This window comes from Nannospalax galili, unplaced genomic scaffold (genome assembly GCF_000622305.1).
Source record: "Nannospalax galili isolate Female #2095 unplaced genomic scaffold, S.galili_v1.0 scaffold162, whole genome shotgun sequence".
Lineage (NCBI taxonomy): Eukaryota > Metazoa > Chordata > Mammalia > Rodentia > Spalacidae > Nannospalax > Nannospalax galili.
Window position 1 is genome coordinate 171763 of NW_008350388.1, and position 20469 is coordinate 192231.

Sequence of the window (20469 nt, forward strand, 5' to 3'; positions counted from 1 at the left end):
ATATAAAGTCATCAGGTAGATTTCAATGGTAATGTTTTTCACATCTACTAATTAACATGGAGCAAGTTTTTATGCTTCTTCCTCAAATACAACTCATTTTTTTTAATTTGTTGATTTTTTGTGTGTATTTCATACAAAAAATCCCAAACAATCTTATTCATCTATATACCCACTTCCCAAATGGCACCCTCCCACAGCCTTCCCCCCCGTCCCCCTGGAGCCCATATACTCTGTCATCCCTGTTACTATCCACTGTGTTGTTAGTGGGTAGACCTGCACTGGAGAATGGCTGGGGGTACTGAGTCTTGTCAGCCTATCTAGAGTTCCTTGTTTTAGGGAAGATCAGCTCTTCCTCATCTAGCAGCAGTCAGTTGCCAATATTTCCTTTCGTTTTTTTAACTTTTTATATTTTTATTGTATATTTGAACATTTTTGTTATATTTTATAATCGAATACAGAATTTAACGTGTACAAGAAATGTATTCTAGAATTCAGTGTTTCTACATATTTAATACATGATGGATTTTAGTGTATTTGATCACAAATATCTTAAATACTATTAGTGTATTTGATCACAAATATCTTAAATACTATATTATAAATCTGACTTCTTTTAAAGGAGAGCCTCAGCAGAGCAAGGGAAGCCTGATTTTCTAGGGTAGATATATGAATGCCTGTTTAAAATATAGAGTGTGGCCAGCCTGGTGGGGTAGGCTGAGGCAGGATTGCCAAGGCAACATAGCGAGAACTTGTGTCAAAATAGAGGGCTGAGAAGGATTTGGTGCAATGATTGCTTAGTATGTATGAGGCCCTAGATTCTAATTCCCAGTGCCACAAACATTACAGTGTATTAGAAAATTTGAAGTACAGATCAAGAGCTGTTCAGTGTTGTTATTGTTCCCAAGAGGAAAGGATCTCAGTCTGGGTGCCATAACACAGTGCTGTGGACTGGGTGGCTTAAACAACAGAAACAGACTGCTCATATTTCCAGAAGCTGGCAAGTCCGAGGTTGAAACACCAGTTTCTCTTCCTGGGGACGGTCTTCCTCCATCCTAAATTATGGAGAAAAAGCAAAATCTAAGGACACTAATCTCATAATGATTGCTCCCTTCATCTGAGACTAATTACAGTCAAAGGCCTTACTTTAATAACACTACATTAGGGCAAAGGGCATCAACAATTTGTGAGCAACACAGTGCATGCAGTGGGCCTTCTGTGGCCAAGGGGCCCATGCAGGGAAGCACCAGGCTTGGTCAGGGGGCTGAAAGGGAAGGAGCTATGGGCAAGACACTTCATTACTGTTTCCAAGAAGAGATTGCAAGGCAGGGTAAGTAGGCTTAGAAATGGCCAGTTTGGATGTCAGTGAGCTCTGGGCGGATTATAGAGTAAAGGAAGGCGGTGGTGTGAAACGGTGGAAACGGGGTGAGCTATTCATCCACTGGTTTGCATCTTAAAGCATGCTCAACGCAGGGGCGGGACTGTTCATCGGTGAAGAACTGGTTAACCCTGGGAAAGACTAGAACCTAGATGTTGCAGAACATAGAAGACAAAAGATTTGGTTGACACAAGGTTCCGTACTTCCTACTGCCCAGGTGTTTCTAGTAGTGAAGGGGGAAAGCAGAAAGGGAATGATGTAGGTGTTTGCCACTTTCCAAAATGATTTTTTAAGTATCTTTTAGCCTTTTAATGCGTACAGTAGGTGTGTGAACATGGAAGCAATCATTAGGGGCCAAATCCAAGCTGAGAATCAATAGGCTTTTACAGCTGTCCCTGTTTACCGTGGCTTTGCTTCTTCTGGTTTCAGTTATCCACAGTCAACCACAACCCCAACTCCTACATAGGAAGTTCTAGAAATAAGCAATTTACAAGTTTTAGTTTGTGCAGTAGTCCAAGTTGTGTGATGGAACCCTGCCGTGTCCTGTCCCTTTGTCCTGCATGGCTTCCTGGCATTCACTACCAACCACTAGTCACTTAGCCACCTCTTTTGTCTGATTGCCTGACCCAGTACTTATGTCTGAGTAACCTGAAGTAGCCTACAGACCATGTCACTCACAGCACCTTCATCTCACGTAGGTGTCATCTACCACATGACAAGAAGAGTGAGCACAGGACAAAGAGCAACTGAGAGAGGAGAGAGACCACATTTACATAACTTCACTACAGTATAATCATTTTAGTTATTATTGATCTTATTGTGCCTGATTTATAAATTATCATATACTAATATATATTATATACATGCATATGGGATATGATACTGTGGTTTCAGGCATCTACTAGGAGAGGGTCCCCATATATAAGGTAGAATGAACACATACAGTGTTAAGGAACTGAATTTGCAGGATTTGAGGAAGCTGTTAAAAGATCTGTGTGTCAAATGAGCATGCGAATTATATTAGTAGATATACATATATATGATTGACTCTGCAGAAAGTAATACTTAAATCATAAGCACATTTAATCAGAGTTGAATAACATGCCACACAGCAAAAGCTGTTATTAATGAATACAGCAGTTATAGGCTGACAAGCCATTTGCAGTAGCAATAAACCCAACATGAGATCCCAACTCAGTTATAACCTCAGCGCAGTCCACCACTGCTCTTATGTTTTCATTATGCCAAAAGTTGAGCTGAGACTGAAATTAAATACACTCTAGCTAAAAGGGGATTCCCTGCCCCTGCTCTTCCTTATTTCTAACTCCAAAAAATCTGTGTAGTTGTGTGGACAGGAAGTGAGTCACTGGGCACTCAGCTGTTTGAAGGAGGGATAACTTCATTAGGACCTGGGGCTCAGCCAGGTGTGGTGGTAAACACCTTTACTCTAGCCTGATCTAGAGTTCCAGGCCAGCTAGGGATATGTAGTGAGACCATGTAGCAAAAATAAAAACAAGCTGAAATAGAAATAATCACCTCGCTCCAGGCAGAGTTTACCTGTGTGGTGGTTATTGGTGTGGTAGATCTGCTATAGTTTTACCTCTCAGCCTGGATCACTTAGTTGCAAAGGGTGGACTTGAAATCTCAAGTTGGCATCTCGGTGCAGCAATTTCCCTTCACTTGACCTTAGACCAGAAATCCTGACCTTTTGGAGGTGTGCCATCATAAAATGGAGGTGAATGCAACATCCACCTTGTAAGGTTCTTAGAGGAATGTCACTGTGTGGCATGAGTTTCCAGACAGACCAGTGGCCCTCAGGGAAGGTTCTCTGTCTTCACCACCAGGACTAAGGCAGGAAGCACAGCAGATGTCATTCCTTCCTTTAGTGTCCAGCCTGTGATGGGTAGACAGTGTGAGTGTCTTTTCCCACCTCTGAAACTCATGTTGAACTTTGCTTGACACTGCATTGGGAGGAGGCATGGCTTTAGGAGATCAGGCCAGTAAGGAGGATCCATGCCTTTCTCTTCAAACTAGATTGGTTATTACACGAGCCGGATGAGAGGAGTGGGTTGTGAAGCTGCCCCTCCTGATTTGTCTGTACTGCATGGGCCCAACCTGAGAGAAAGCAGCTTGAGGCCCTTACCAGATACAGCTGCCTGACTTTGGACTTCCCAGCCTTCAGAACCTCTGTTCTTTATAAATCCTCTGTTTCTGGTATTCCGTTACAGCAGCAGACTGCAGACACAGTGATAAACACTAGCTTGAGGATAGAAAAGTTGCACTTAGAAATAACCTAAGGCTTTAAATGCAAAACTGAAATGGTTCTGTTTACTTTGCAGAAACTGGAAGAGAAGTTCCGGCTGAACAGGCGAGAACTGATTGCCTTTGAATTCCCGGTGTTAGTGGCCTTGGAATTTGCACTTCACTTGCCAGAGCACGAAGTCATGCCCCACTACAGACGCCTGATCCAGAACTCCTAGCACAGGCCCCAGGAGGGCCCAAGACCACTTCCTCCTAGTGCAGTGGAGCCATGCTTACTGCTGGCAGTGCAGAAGTGGAGCACCTCTCCTCCGTGTGTGTTCAAGGAGAAGCAGGGCGAAAACTCCAGGGAGTCTTCATTTGACTCCAGGAGGAGCTGGAGCTTAGAGCAAGTAGAGAGACATGCGCTGGGGGTGATGGAGACCCTCCCAGATCCCCACTAGCAAGAACTCAGCTGTGCTAGGGTCTTCCTCCCAGGCACATACAAACTTCACAGCGTGTCCCAGGGCCTTTACTGCACACTGGTTCTGACTGGTGTGATATGCTGGAATAGAGGAGGGAACAGAATCCATAGGATTGGGGAAGCTGTTAAAAGATTGTTCTCCCTATGTCAACAGAGTGTGCCAATCTATTTTTGTATCCATCGGAAGTGCACTTTCCCTGGGGCGTGTGAGTGTGCAAGTGTCGGAGGAGCACGTGGTTACACTTCACCCCCACCTTCTGTGGAGCCGACTTGCGTAATAATCACTCAGATCCAGCTTGACATCTCTGCTTGTAGAAAATAACAGTTTACAGGACTGTACACCTCCACCTGGACAGAGAAGACAATTGTCAGTGTAAGATGAACCCTGACAGAGTGACACACTCTGAACTTCCTGCCATCACCGCGGGCTTCAGTTTAACCCTCATGTTCTCATCTGTAGATGTGGGGGCTACACTCCATAGTGTGTATTCCTGTGCTCTATGTTAGAGTGCATAATGAGCGCATTTATTGTGCTAAATTCTTATATGTGTGTGTTTGAGAAAAGTCTGCTCTGGGGGTTGGACCCATGATTGGTATCTTGGGGCTTTTGCAGCTGTGGATGCATTGACTGAAGAGGCCATGGGTCTTAGTACAGAATTGTGACTCACCCTGATGCCCTCTGGGACAACCTATATGGAGGTGTGTCACCATGCTGTCACCTGGTACCTGCACAGGTGTAACCTTACTGAAGAAAGCTTCTGGCCATGTAAAAAGAGAATTAAAATATTTTGTTTTATATATACATAAATGTGTGTGAACATGTGAATGTCATAGCTACTGCAGCCCTCTGTGGCCAATGTCCCTGCACCTATCCCACCCCCACATTTTGCAGATTCTGGTGAGGTCACAGACAGAGTCATTCAGATTACTGGGAGAAAGGTGTATACAGTTTCTTTAGCAGAGCTCAAAAGATGCCCACAGTTCTAGAAGACAGATGTTTGTTTTGTTTGGCTAGTTGGTTTGGGTTTTGATTTTTTGTTTTATTGTTTTTTTGTGTTTGTCTATTGTTTTAGGGGGTTGAGACACAGTCTACTCATAGCCCCAGCTGGCCTGGAACTCACCAGGCCTCAATCACAGAGATCCATCCACCTCTGCCTCCTAAGTGCTGGGATTTGGGATTAAACAGCATGCACCACCATGCCCAGACTATTTTGGTTTTTGAGTCAATGTCTCAAGGCTGGCCTCAAACTCCAAATCCTGTGTCAGCCTCCCCAGTGGGATGACAGGCATGCCCCACCCTATCCATCTCACTGGAATTGGTTTTTAGGCAGGGTCTCACTCACCCCATTGCCCAGTCTGACCTCAAACTTCTGGGCTCAAGTCATCTTCCTGCTTCACTCTCAAGTAGTTGGGACTGTAGGCTTGCATCACAACACCAGCAGCAGCTTCTGGGAACATGAAAGACTTTGAGCCTTTCCAATCCTTCATTTAACTGACTTCAGTCCTAAATATTTTCCTATCAAATTTCCTTAGCCAAGAATTATTTGGGTAGAATATGATGGCACCTGGTCTTTGGGCTGCTCCAAGGCTCAGCCAACTATTTAAGGAACACATTGATATTTATAAAGCATGTTGAGAAGCACAGTTTCAAAAGCTGTCTATCACATGATCTCCTTTTCCTGGTGCCTGTCACCTTGCACCTCGCTGATAATAAGCTTCCAAGCTACAGGGCTCTCAGCCCCTCAGTCAGAACCTTCAAGGAGGGAGCCATTCTGAGGAGCAAGGCCTCTGCAGGTAGGAATGATCTAGACAGTTCCCAGTTGCCTTGAGTCTCCTGTCAGGATGGGGATGGGGTGGGGTGGGGAGGGGTGCAAGTCCTTCCTTGTGTCTTGACACCACGCTGGTCCTTCAATTTGAGTTGATTTGGATTTTGTTTTGTTTTTTAAGCAATTATAAGATGAACTCAGTATTCACTTTTAAAGTGTACCATGATTTATGGACTTGTGGTATGGCATGTCTTAATTTAGCGAAAGGGATGCCTTTGTAAGAATGAAGGTATTATGCAAGAGGTCTCCCTTTTCAAGATCACAACATCAGCTTCTTGGGGGCAAAGGAAGATGAAGAGGAGGGTGAGGGACACATGTCACAGCTATTCCAGACCCTTCCCCAACCTTGGGCTTTGGGGGCAAGAAAGAAACCTGAGTCTGCAATGAAAAGGCCTCTAAGGATAATTCTAGAAGATTCTGTGACTTTGCCCTTTGACTTCTTCCAGAGGGGACAGATCCAAGCCCCACTTCCTCTCAGGACTGCCCTGAAGCTTCATTTATCCACCCTTGTGCAAATATCCCTGGCAAAGCTCTGTCCAATTACCTGCTTGGACAACAGCAGTCCCCAGTGCTGACCTTAGGCCTGGGCACCTCCCCACTAGTCAGCCCTGGATGTTGGGGAACAGATGAGAACTGTACAAACAGAAAGGTGCCACCTACTTGAACTGGGTCAGTCCCCATGCCTCACTGTACTTGCTCAGGAAGCCTCAGCCAGCCAGCCACATGGAGAAGGCCCTTCCTCCTCTTCCTTTGCTGAAACAGGAAGCCCATACCAAATGAAAATATGGCTTGTTTTCCTTGGCTTTTTCTTTCTGATCAAAAATTCCCTGACCAGTTTTTGTGTAGTCATCAGCCAACAGGCTCCACTTGGAGTGGTCACTTCATACAAATCACCCCATGTCATATACCCTCACTTAGTGACTGGGGAGCAGAGACAGAATTGAGGTTCTTTCCCCTCGTTAAAAATTGTCCAGTGTTCCTACGGCCCAATTCCTTATCTCTCTCTCTGACGTTTCCTGTTCAGCACTGAATGGGAGCCAGCCCTCTGCCCTCTAGGCCCTGGCTGCCTCTGATAACTCTGGAGAACCCAGTCTTTCTGGCCCCTTGCAAGATTCAAATATGCAGAAGGGAGAGGTGGCTGGGGAACAGACTAGAAAGCTCAAGTGTTTCACCCCTAGTGAAGGAACAAGTCTTTTCAAGCAGGGGCCTCCTAGAGGACTCTCCCGTGGGCTAGACAGCCTGCATGCACCACCCTAAGGCAGTTAAGGACAACGCTAGCCAGGTCACAGCACACCAGGTGAGGGATAAGCACCAGGAACACAGATCTGGATTCAAATATTTTGTTTAAGTGAGCACTAACTTGAACAAAAGGTGGCTTCCAAAAGTGGGTCTGCAAGGCAGAGCTTATAGAAAAAGTACAGAAAGCTGATGAAAGGAATAGTCCATATTGGATTTGGGATGGGGCGGTTTATTCAAGAACAACCTAGAGATGGATTACCAGGGACTAAAGAACTTATTAAAAGAGTTATTAATGGCATGGACAGCATGGCAGGAGGTCTCTGAAGAGAATCAGAGCCCACACGGCATAGGAGGGCGGCTCCTGCTATCACTCCCTGAGGATGGACATACAACAGGAAGCCAGGCTCCCTGATTCCCAGGCAGGAGACAGGGAAGGGGTGGGGACTAGCCTGTGGCACTCCTTTGTTGTAAAACCACTTTCCAGGTGAGATGTCCTGGCACTGGGCAAGTCTCTTATTAGGGGCTCGCAATGTTTCAGTCAGGTGCCCACCAGAAGGGGAGGACAGCCCCAAAGCAGCTGCTGGGTTCTAACATTACATCCTTAACGGTCCACTTGTCATCTCCACAAGGATGTGGTGGGGACCTAATTTAAGATGGCAGGGAGAGCTGTCCCAGTGAGCCCTCGCCCTACACAGGACCATCCAGACTCAACAGATGTTTCAGATGGTCTGCAAGCACAGGGCATGTGTGTCGTAAGTGCTGTGTTTCCCTATGTTCTGCCTCCAACTGCCATCTTGCTGCTGCAGATGGGCCAAGAGCCAGTGACATCCATGCCACCTAGGGGTGACAAATGTGTATCTTCAAAACATCTCTGAGAACGCCAGAGAAGAGGGGTGGGGAGCAATGTAAGAGCGAGAAGGGGAGAATGATGTGGAACACTGTCTTCCTGGCATGACATGGCTGTTGTACTCTTGAACTCTCAGCAGCTGTGAATACCTGCACAAGACTGGGCCCATCGACATTATGTCAAGGAGAACAGAAGGAAGGGCTCGTACGGCACTGCCCCTCCCTGAGGAGTTATAGGGCTGGGTCAATGGTGGCTGAGGAAGGGAAAAAATATTTTCTTCAGTCGCATAGCCACTGATAAGTTGCCTGTGCTACTGTAAGTAATCCTAATTAAACTCACTGGTTCACATTAAAAATAAATAAATAGAATTAAAAAATAAAAATCAGATCCCTGGGTGATTTGCATGCATTAAAACCTAAGAGGCACTAATATTCCACATAAACACAGGATGTAAAAATTATCATTGAGAAAGTATCAGTCATCAGGTATAAAACTGAGCTACGTTATGAAGGTGCACAGAAAATGCAGACGGTTTTTGAAACCATTAAGTACAGAGCCAACCTTTCACTGTGAAACAGCTCTGACGTCCCTTAACTGAGCTCCTCACCTAACACTGGATGCACAAAGATAGAAACAAGCTGAACTAAGCCCATGAATACACAGGTCCCAAGCACCAGCTGGCTTACAGTAGATCTATCACCCTTGTGATTTGAGTGTGCAATGTTGCTTGTAGGCTTATGTGTTTGAACACTTGGTCCCCAGCTGGTGCCACCATTTTGAAAACTTGTGATATGTTTAATGGTAAAGCCTCACCAATGTAAGTAGGTCACTGAGCATGGGACCTGAGGTCTTATTGCTGGCATTACTTCCTGCCTGCTGTCTTGTTTTCTAAAGATGCAGTGTGACCAGCTGCCTCATGCCTTTTCAACCATGACACTGTGCCATTTTTAAAACCACAAGCCAAAAGAAATCCTTCCTTTGTGAAGTTGCTTCTTATCAGATATTTGATCCCCACAGTGACAAAAATAACTAATCTAATCACCTTGGCCAATGTTGGTTGTGGCCACTGCTTGGATGAGGCCTGTGTCCCCAGCCCTCCAGGGCCCAGGGGTAGAGAGTTGTCACAGTGGGGAGATGAGGTATGGAGGGAGCTGGCCTCCCTGCCCCGAGAACTAAGCAAACTGAGTTGTCACCTAGCAGTATACTGGGTGAACCGACCGCCACTGTGCTGCATTCATTGATGTCTACCTGGTATTTGCTGGACGCATCTCACACTGGGTTCTGGAAGCTTCCAGATGGAGAAGCCAGTGGGGGTGGTGATCCATAGGGGGCCCTGATCATGCAGAGACTCAAAAGAGAAGCTCTAGGCAAAGGCCAGGCTACTCAGCAGAGTTGGGAATCAGTGCTCAGTGACCATCTGGTGCCCACAAGGATGAGGTAGGAGAAGTGAGAGCAATTGCCAGGTCTCACAAGAGAAAACAAGGAAATAAAACAAGCAACCAAACAGGGCTGGTAAGATTGCTCAGTAGGTAAAGGTGCTTGGTGTCAAGCCTAAGGACCTGAGTTCTATCCCCAGAACCCACATGGTAAAAGGACAAAAACAACTCCTGAAAGTTATCCTCTGACCTGCTAATGTAATTACTAAATGTAATTAAAACTGTTTTTAGGGGCTGGAGAGATCGCTCAGCAATTAACAGCACTGGCTTCTCGTGCAGAGGACCTGGGTTCAGTTGCCAGCACCCACATGGGGGTTAGCACCTGTCCTCAACACCAGAGGATCTGATATTCTCTTCTGATCTCTGCAGGCACCAGGCATACACATAGTGCACTTACATACATGTGGGCAGAACATCCATACATAAAATAAAAAGATCTTTAAAACACTCAGTACTTTAGGCAGTCAGAAGTTGGTAAGAGTGAAATCAGGCTCCTCGCCAGGGCAGCTAGAGTGGTGAGAAATCAGAGGCAAGGGCTTAACAAACCAACCTTTGGACACAAGGGAGTGCATGGGGATGGCTTTGTATTTTCCAAGCAGGTGCCATGCCCAGCTCAATACCAGGCACCTGAACCAGGACTTTTTATTTAACCCTTAACAAGCTATAAAATGAGATATCTGCTTCCCCTTTCACAGACAAGGAAATGGAAGCTCTGAGACATTATCTTACATGCCCAGCATCACAGATGTGAAGTAACAAAGGCAAGATTTAAACCTGGGCCTGCAGCATATGTGATGGTTAATCTTGTTTATCAATTCAGCGAGATCTAGAATCACCATGGAAACAAACCTTTGGGCATGTCTGAGAGAGAGTTTCTGGATTGGGGTTGGAAGGCCATCTTGAATGAGGGCAAAACCATTCCATGGGCTGGAGTCCCAGACTGGATAAAAAGGAGAAAGCAGGCCAAGCATGGTGGCGCCTTTAATCCCAGCACTCAGGAGGCAGAGGCAGGCGGATCCCTGTGAATTCAAGGCCAGCCTGGTCCACATAGTGAGTTCTAGGACAGCAGGGGCTACAGGGAGACCCTGTCTCAAAAAGACCAAAAGGAAAAAAAAAAAAAGAGAAAGCAAGTCGAGTACCAGCCTTCATCTCTCTCTGCTTCCTGACTGGGGGTGCAACATGGCCAGAAGTCTCACGCTTCTGCTGCCACGCCTTCCCTACCATGAGAGACTGAACCTTCAAACTCAGCCCAAATACACCCTTCCTTAAGCTGCTTTGGTCAGGTATTTACATCAGAGCAACAAGAAAGGTAACTAATAACAAATATCAAAACCCAACGAGCCGAGCCGCTCTGCCTCAGTCTGGGTTCAGAGACAGAAGGTGGAAGGCAAGAGGCAGGGTCGAGCCAACTGCCTCCTGGACCTGCTACCCTGGAGGTCTCTCAGGTGAGACAAGGGCGCCTCCTCACCAGGTACGAACAGCCTCCATGTCTGATGTGAGACATACTTTTGGGCTCCAGTAGACAATCTGGGAATGTGCTCCTCTAATACATGAGCTAAGAGGCTCAGGGAAGTAAGTAGGAGATCATGGTAAGGTGAAACAGAACCCATATATATTCACGTCCACAGGCATCCCACTAATCCGCGTCTCATGCACATGGGGACACATCTCTCTTTGCCCTACTGTTCTGCACATTCCTTAGTTGCTGGCCATCCTATCCTTGTATAAGCAGGAAATAGATTCGTTTTTCTCTACAGCTAAGCCAGGCCTATCTGGAGCAGAAGGCAGACAGTTGGCAAGGAAGGCTATTCATCTCACAGTGTATAGTCTGAAGAAGGCCACAATAGGCATGAACTGAATCCACTCGTGGCCATCTCCAAGTGTCTTAGGCAGACTCTAATTCGCCTTCACTTGTAGAGCAGAGGCTGTGAAACACTTCCACAGTCATTAACTGATAGTCTAAAACACAGGGCTCAACAGGGCAAGACTAGCATCAACCACCTGCTCCCTAAATTACAGAGCCTAGTGCATAGATGTCACCAAAAATTTTGGTTGTGTCGAATGATCCCTCACAAAGAAATTACTCCATTGGGCAAACTGTGCTTTCTTTGCATGTCTGAGTATGATCTCTGTTCAGTGCTCACTAGCGTTTGAGGCAGACCACAGCACCCAGCTTCCCTTGCCCTCCAGGGGCAAGTTGGGTTCTAGGGAGAAAGACACTGACTAGAAATCAGAGCAGAGGAATAGTCTTCATATATAAACCACAACCCAGACACTCAAGGGGTTTTCAAGGGCTAATAGTCTTGGGGTCTCATCACACCTTCTTACATAGTTCCTCATATTCCCGTGTGCCATCAAGTCCCAGCTGTGACTCTTCCTAGCATCCCCAGTTTGTGGAGAAGGAAACAGTGCTTAATTTTACCTGGGAAATCCAGGGTTGTCTATACTTCTAAAACATAGAGAAACAAACAGGAGGGATTTTCCTGGAAAAAAAACAAAAAAACAAGAGAGAATGGGATGCTGGTGTAGCTCAGTTGGTATGGTATTTGCTAGCATGCACAAAGCCCTGGATTTGAGTCCCTAGCACCACGTAAACTAGGCATGGGACACATGTAGGTTAAAAAAAATAGCACTTTCAAGGTAGAAGTAGGAGGATCTGGAGTTCAAGGCCACCCTTGGTTATATAGTAAATTCAAGGCCAGACTGAGTTGCATGAATCCCTTTCTCAGAACAAAAACAGGAAAAAAAGGTGGGGGGGGTGAGGAGATGCTTTAATGAATAAAGTGCTTGCTTCACACACAGGACAACCTGAGTTTGGATCCCTAGCACCCATGCAAAAAACCAGGCATGGTGGTGTGTGCCATAATTAATAATTAGTTTTAAAAATTAATTAAATAAAGAGTAGATGGAAGAGATCAGTGAGATCATGTGCTTCACAGAAACCAAAAGGAAAAAGCAGGTTGGCTAAAATAAGCCTGACCCTGGAGTCATCTTCCTGGGCCTTGGGGGTATCAAGTTCTCCTGCCAACCAACTAAAGTTGTCCCTGGGCCTGGCAACAATGGAATTCTTTGGGGAATCCTTTGAGGGGCCCCTGCATAGGAATTGATTATAAAAGACAACAAACTAGAAAGAGAGAGAGAGAGAGGAGAGAGAGAGAGAAAAAGAAAGAAAGAAGAAAAGAGAAAAGAAAAAGGAAAAGAAAAGCAAGCCAGCCCAGTGGTAGGATGGGGCTAGGAATGGATACCATGTTGTCAGAACCTCTCACCATAGATGATTCCTTAAAAAGCCTGGCTTTGAGAACAGGGCAACAGATCCCCTCTGGGGCATATCTAGAAGTCTCAGATAAAATCTACAGACTTTATATGAGATTTTAAATCAGATAATCTTTTCTTCCTGTGGCAGCTGCCTTCTATGAACCCACTTTTCATTTTTACTTACAAAATAAAAACAAGATCCAAATGGAATAGCCTGTATTTCCCTCTCTTTACTATATGTAATGGAGAGAGTGACAGTCATTTTCAAGGAAAGCTGAAGGCATGGATGTGTTTCTGGGAAGAGAGTGCCCACTAGATACAGGGGAAATCGGTGACAGAAGGAACAGTTTTCGGGAGAGACCCTGAAACAGGCACAGGAAAGAAAAAGGCTGCAGAACGTGGAGTCCATGTGCGCTTAAGCAAGTCACCAATCAGTCCATGCTGCTGAGTGAGTAGTGGAAATAGTGTCTTCTATCAGAGGAGTTCTGGACGATCAAATGAGAGCCTTGCACTTGGAACTCAGTATGTGTCACTAACCTCAAAGAACTTAACTGAGCGTGTGTGTGTACAAAGCTTCATACAGGAGAGCAATAGAGCACTCACTGGTTGGGCACCTCAGACTCATCAGGGATGAGAACAGAACTCGTTCGGATTCCTTCCATTCTTACCCCCACTACTTTGGTTAATAGAGGTGGTGACTATAGTCAAGGGGACACAGATGAAGTCAACTAGGTGGCCCCTACATCCACAGTTGTTTTGCTAATGTCTTAACTCAAATGACCCTTGGGTTAAGTGCTTAATTGGGGGCACTCATAGGATAATCACAAGGCCCCAGTGGCATTGGAGGCTTCCTCTTGGTGACAGGGAAGTTGGTTACTTCCTGGCCCCACTGGGCTCTCTGGACAGCTGTCCTGGCAGAGGCCCCTCACACCTGCCAGCAGAGCTGCCTGTGGCTACTCTTCCTCCTCTCCTCCTTCACACAGAGTTGGAAGGTGACACCATTGATGCAGGGCTGGCAGACATCTGGCTTGCTTGTGTCTGAGCCTTGGCCCCCTACTCCAGGGCACTCGAGCATTCCACAGACAGCCAGAGACAGGGAGTTGTGCCAGCACTTGGCTCTGTAATTGTATCTGCACAGGGCTGTTTGAATCTAGACCACACTAATGCTCTATAATCTCAGGCCATACCCACTTGCAACAGCCTCTTCTATAACCTATAACAGAAATGGCAAGTCCCTGACCAGGAGTCTGTCTCTCTAACCACCTGCTAAGACCCCCCACCCCCACTCCACACCGGGTATCCAGATTAAAGGAGAATGGCAGGTGCTAGTCTCACTTCCCAAGGAAGTTTCCAGACTCAGGTTACCAAACCCTGGAATATTAGAGGGCTGGCTGTGGGTGGCGACACAACCCCTCACTCATAATGGGAACACCTCAACTAGAGGTGTCCCTCCTTACTTCCCCCACATCTTTGGAGTTGCACATTTCTTCCTGGCAATTTCAAGTAACCTCCCCTTTTCCTCTGACACCTATAAGAGACCCTCACTCTGCCTCCTGGAGCCCCTGTCATGATGCTATCTATCTGTATGCCCATGGTGTTAATAACTCTTATAATAAACCTCTTACCCTTAAAGGACCATCAGCCTCAGTGTTCCTCTTGACCCACAAATCCATGACCTTTCATAATGGTGCAGAAACCCAGGCTTGAACCAGGGACCTTTAGATGCATTAATGCCACATATGTACAGACAAGCACCTGACACAATACGTGTCTAAAACACCACCCTCAGAGGATGTCTAAGTTAGAGCCCAGGTGGAAAATCCTGCTGTCTGTCTTTGCTCATCCTGGAGAACCTGAGGGGGATTGTGAAGAGCCATGGCCCCCTCATTACTGATAAGACCTTACCACATCACTCACTGCCACAGTCCACAGATGAGAAATGGTGAGGTTGCCCTGCCTCTCCCCCACCCCCCTTCTGTCCAGTACACACATGGTGTCAGGATACAAGCCAAAGCTGCAGACCAACTTCAGCATATCATTACATGCAGTCAAATCAGGCGGCTCTCTAGATCTGGGTTGCTCAGCAGTCCTTCCACCCCAGCCCACTGTTAGTGCTCCCCCTCCCTCAGGGCTTGCTTTACCCAGCCCCACTCCCACGGCACGCCTTTGTCTCCTGGTCTATGCAATGTAGTCACTCCTCTCACAGCTGCCTTTGTCACTAGCTCTCCTGGCTGCCTTCCTTCCTGCATTGTCAACCCACAGCCTGCCTCCCACCTAGGTGCCCCCTTCTTCTGACTCTCCATTCCGTCTCTGTACCTCATCTTCAAGTCTGGATCTCTTGAGCCATTCCTAAATGCTCTCTCTGGACCTCTGCTTCCATCTTTTCTGGGGTTCCACTGAGAATGACCTGCTCCCCACTGTCACATGGTCCTTTTCCCATCCAGACCCCTCTGGAGCCTAGCACACATCCCACGCCATGACTGCTGAGCACAGACTGGCCACTCTGAACACACAGACATCCATGGTTTCCATTGAACAGAAAGTGCTTTGGCCACTGAGTCAGGAAATTCCTACAATCCCCCATTGTCTTGTGGGGCTGGGAGTTTTCCATAGCTGTCTGATCATTTAAGTACGTGGGGCTCACATACTTTGTTCTGAGTGGTTCCTAGAGCTCCCATGCCACCACAGACTGGCTTCACTGAGCCACTGAAAAAGGCATGCAAACTCACCCACCCCAGAAAACACAGAGCATACTTTTCAGTTTTTCCATAAAGACTACATGTGATTTTCAGAAAGTCTTTAAATCAAAGACCTGAAATCAAAACCCATAAAGGGAAAGGAGGAGGGGAGCTGGGTATTTGTTCTAAACACTTTTCCTCATTGAAAATATCCATCTTGGGATTCCCATTTGCCTGGGATTTGGGCTTAGGGAGATGGCTTTTACTGTGGCCAAAAGAAGTTTCCAGAGGCCAGTTACTATTCCAGGCCAAATACTTTGCTGGGAGACTATGGAGGTGTTTGATGAGCACTTGTCCAATGGGATCCTACCAGCTGCCTCTCTGGGGGTGGAATTCGAGAATTCAGCAAGTTCCCCAGGTGACATTTCTACCTTCCCAAGCTTGAGAGTCACAGTCATAAAGGTGTCAAGATGTCATTACAAAATACAAGGAAGACAGTCAAAGATTCTGATCCCAGCAGGGCTTCTCAAGCTTGTTTAAATGCAGGCCATAAGTCAGAAGACCTAGGATGGGACTCAAGATTCCAGGGATCCAGGCTCACAAATCACATTTAATATATTTAGAGGCAAGGGGCTGGATAGCATGCTTTTCTTGCATTGACCTGCCTATAACGGGGTATATGGGGGTTGGTGGGTAAGAGTTTTTAGCACCCTTCCTTTCCCTAAGTACTGGGGGATGTAGGCAGTGTAAGAATTACAGGCAAAAGTCTTGGTCCCTAATGTGCCACATGGGAAAGACACAACCAGCCAAACAGGAAATACCAATGAGAAATCCCTGTGTCCTCCTGAAGGTAGAGGGTTGTCTGTTACAATGCTAATAGTTATTTCTACAAACTTCAAATGCCTTGAAGACATTCAGAGGAGATGTCAGATGGGCTGGGTCCAAAATCCCAAAGACAGGCCATGAGAGAGATATAGATGTGTCCACTATCTTGGAACAGGGTGTAGATAAAGCCAAGTAAATATATGGTGGTACCACAGGAGAAAATAGGGGGAAGAAGCAATCTTATGGTATCCTATAGGAGCGCAATGGCTGAGCACAGCCAATCAAAATTAACCACAACCTCATACCATAAAGATATTGCTCTGTAAACCCAGCCCCCACCCAGAGTCCAACACTGACCAATTAGAACTGCCTTCATTTACATGGCACAAACCAAAACAGTCCCTGTCCACCATCTCATAGAAAGCAGTTCTACCACTGCCCTGCCTGTTGCTCCCTTGAACTGCACTCAATAAACTTGTTTCCTTCTACTCCAACCCAACTTGGATGAATTCATTCGCTACCAGTGACTTCAGCCCAACACAGAAAGGACAGGTGGTTAAGAGAAGACCCAGGCCCAAGCCTTGAGGGATAACAGTGACAGGACAGAAGAAAATGTATCTACAAAGGAGAGAAAGGGTAGAGAGAAAAAGGACAGCTAGAAGAGTGAGAGCTCTAAGAAGCCACAAGCACTGCTTCTCAGGGGAAGATCAGACCGGCGCCCAGGAGAGGCCTCACGAGATGAGGGCTGAGGAGTCTAAACCAGACTTAACGGGAATATTGCTAAGGACTTTCATGAACACTATTCTAAGGGTGTAAAGTCAGACTAGAGAGCCTGGGGATTGTTAAGAAAGTGGGGTAGTAAGGAGAGATTTAGCTTTTCTGAGAAATTTGTCTTGAGTAGGAGCTAGAGAATAAGTTGGAAGCTGAGAACTAAAGCTTTTAGCCTCACTATCAGCCTGGTCCTAGAAAAGGGAAACCTCTCCTACATGAAACTATTTTGCTATTTAACTGCTTCGAGTCACATTCCTTTACTGTTCAGACCCGTCCCCATAAGCACATGGTGCACTTGTTTACTGCAGAGTTCCCAAAGTCCCATCAACCCTTCAGTGGAAAATAACAGTTTGCACCTGAAGAAACAAACCGAGTCCCTGTGTGGTGGCCCCCAATCCTGGACTATCACATCCTGTTATCCAATCCTGAATCCCCTCTTTAAAAGACTTACCTTGAAGCAGGTCCAGTTCTCAATGGATGGCCTGGTCTTCCCCACTCTGAAATATGTTCAAGCATTATCATTCCTCCCTACTGCTAAAATAAATCCGACTTTGTCTCATCGATGGGTATGTTGATGTTGGGGAACCACAGAAAGCAGCTTTTGTGTTTTCTAGTTAGGAAAGATGTGAGGGTATTTAGAACACTAGAGAAGGAAAAGTTTAGATAAGTAAAAAGAACATCCCCCAGGCCCTGAGGAGCAAAAGAGTCAGAATCAAGATACACCCAGACAGCGAGGGGATTGATGTCAAACTGAAGTGGGGTACTCCTCAATGGACAGAAGGAAAGAGAAGCACAGCAGTGGGCAGGTGTGTGGGCGGCAAAAGGTGACTGTTTCTCACTTGACAGCCTCTGCTCTGCCTCCAGCAAGACGAAGCCCCTCTAAATGGGAGAGAGAGGCAGCAGAAGGGCAGGGGTTTGAATGAACAGTGTTCAGAATAATTGAGGAGATGGGGAAAGGGGCCGGGCCAAGAAGCTGAGTCACCTCAGGCCCTAAAGTTGGAGACTGATGCTGGTAAGAATACAATGTGCACCGTTCTGTGACTTCCTGAATAAAAAATGAATGAGGGCTTCTAAGATGACTACATACTTCATCTTTCCTTCCTATGAAAGACAATAGATTTTAAAGTCATTAAAGTAATTGATTAATTAATTAGTGATACTAAGGATCAAACCAGGAGGCCTTGTGCATGCTAGGTAACAATTATACAACTGAACTATATCCCCAGTCCTTGTTTTTTGGGGGAGGGGGATATTTATTTATGGTTTATTTTTACTTTATGTGCCTGAGTATTTTTCCTGCATGCAAGTGCACTCACTTCAGGTGGTCGTTAGCCACAGTGTGGGTGCTAGAAACCAGACCTTGTCTTCTGCAAGAGCAGCCAGTGCTCTTAAACTCATCTCTCCAGCTTCCCTCCAGCCCTTGATTTTTTGAGACATGACACAGCCCAGGCTGGCCTCAGTCTCCTAAGGGCTGGGATTATAAGCAGGCACCTCCACCATCTGGCTAAAGTCATTTTAGAGATCATTTGTTCCAAAATTCAAGTCTCCTGTTGCCTAAGCCAACCACTGGGAAAGCCTCACTGAATGAAGGTGACAATGACATAACATTTACTGCTTGTTACTATGTGCACGGTACTAGGCAAAGCATGCCATGTTATACATGTATAAATACATTAATTTAGGTTTCTCCTATTAATTCTTTCAATAAACGGAAGAGGAGATTAAATTACCTTTCCCACTTTGACAATGAAAGAAACTGAAGAGGGAATTAAATCACCTTTCCTACTTTGATAAGGAAAGATCCCACTGTTCATGCCCATTCAAAGCTCTCCTGGAAGACACCTTCTTAGAGTTATGCCTGGAGAGCACTCCTATCTCAAGAACTTACAAACATGAGTCCCTAAGACAAACGTGTGTATGTATGTAATATATCTCATCTTCTCACTGACCTCATAAACTCATGTAAGGAGATAACCTGCAGACCCTCAGGCCCCTTCAGGGTTTTTTTTAGCCCCAAAGATTGGATTCCAACTTGCTCAGACCAAGGCCTCTGCTACTGAAGCAATAATCTATCCAGCTTTGGATGTCAGGTTGAGTTGGACACCTTGGGGCTGCTCAAAGAACATGAACAGTGTTCCCTGGGGGCTGGTAAGACACGCTTGAGGTGACCATCAAGCCAATCAGGCTTTCCCATCATCTGACCGGAGGGCAAACTTGTTATTATCATCTTATTAAGAATAAGCCATGTTAAAAGTCAGAAAAAGAACAGGAAGGAAGAGGGTTCTCACAACCTCTCCAGAAGATGAGGTAGGAAGAGTGGTTTGTTTTATGTTATTTGGGGACTTGATGGCCAGGAGGGATCTCTGTATCCCAAGGCCATTGTCATACAGGGCAACTCTTGCAGGGCATCAAAAGAAACAAACTGGGTTTAAAGAAAGTGCAACTTCTTATCCTCACTAGACTGCTTTTCAGATGTCTAAAAACATTTGATAAGAATAAAGAGTTAAGAGACCCAAAAAGACAAGTGTGTGACTCGACTGAACTACAGTGTCACGAATCATAGACAAGGAAGGAAAGTAGTGGTCAGCTGGAGGGGGAAGGAGTGGAAACTAACGTTTAGTAAGTATGGAACTATTTGCGATGATGAAAGTTTCTGGAAATGGACTGTAGTGATACTGTACAACATTATAAATGGACTTAAGCCACTGAGTTGTACTGAATTTATGAAATGTATATTTTGCTACAGTTAAAAAGAATCAGGGCTAGTGGGTAACAGTGCCTACAACCAGGACTGACAACCTAAGTTCAAGCCCTGGAAACTACATGGTAGGAGGAGGAAACCAAGTCCCACAAGTTGTCTTCTGATCTTCACACATGAGCTGTGGCTTGCATATGCACGCAGGCTTGCGCATACACACAATAAAATATACATAAAAAATTTTAAAGGGGCTGGAGAGTTCGCTCAGCAGTTAAGAGGGCTGGCTGCTCTTCCTGAGGACCCGAGTTTGTTTCCCAGCTCTCATGCTGGGCAGCACAGAACCACCTATAACTCCAGCTCCAGGGGATTGAAATCCCTTTTTGGCCTCCATGGGCTCCCACACATCGTATACACGCATAGATACATCCACTTATACATAAATAAAGATAAATCTTTTAAAAAAGTTTTAAGGGGGCTGGAGGGATGGTTCAGTGGTTAAGAACACTGACTCCTCTTGCAGAGAATCCAGGTTCAATTCCCAGCACCCACATGGTGACTAACAACCGTCCTTAACTCCAGTTCCAGGGGAATTTGACATCTACTTCTGACCTCTACAGGTATAGCTTGACACCAGCGCACTTACATACATGCAGGTAATATACACATACACATAAAATAAATATAAAATCTTTTAAATTTAAGAATATATAAAGGACTGGGATATAGCTCAGTGAGTGGTACGATGCCTGCTAATATATACAAGGCCCCAAGTTTGATCCCCAGTACTGACACAAACT

General features: G+C 45.8%; 1 protein-coding gene across 1 annotated transcript in view; it reads left to right on the forward strand.

Annotated features, from left to right (window-relative positions):
* Cables1 (Cdk5 and Abl enzyme substrate 1) overlaps positions 1-5188 on the forward strand; it is a gene marked incomplete at its 5' end in the record, with an annotated part of 113337 nt that extends 108149 nt beyond the window's left edge. Inside the window, one exon of the mRNA XM_008847650.3 lies at positions 3715-5188. Coding sequence (XP_008845872.1) covers positions 3715-3855 — 141 coding nt within the window. The remainder of the gene's footprint in view (positions 1-3714) is intronic.
* Between the last annotated feature and the right edge of the window lie 15281 nt (positions 5189-20469).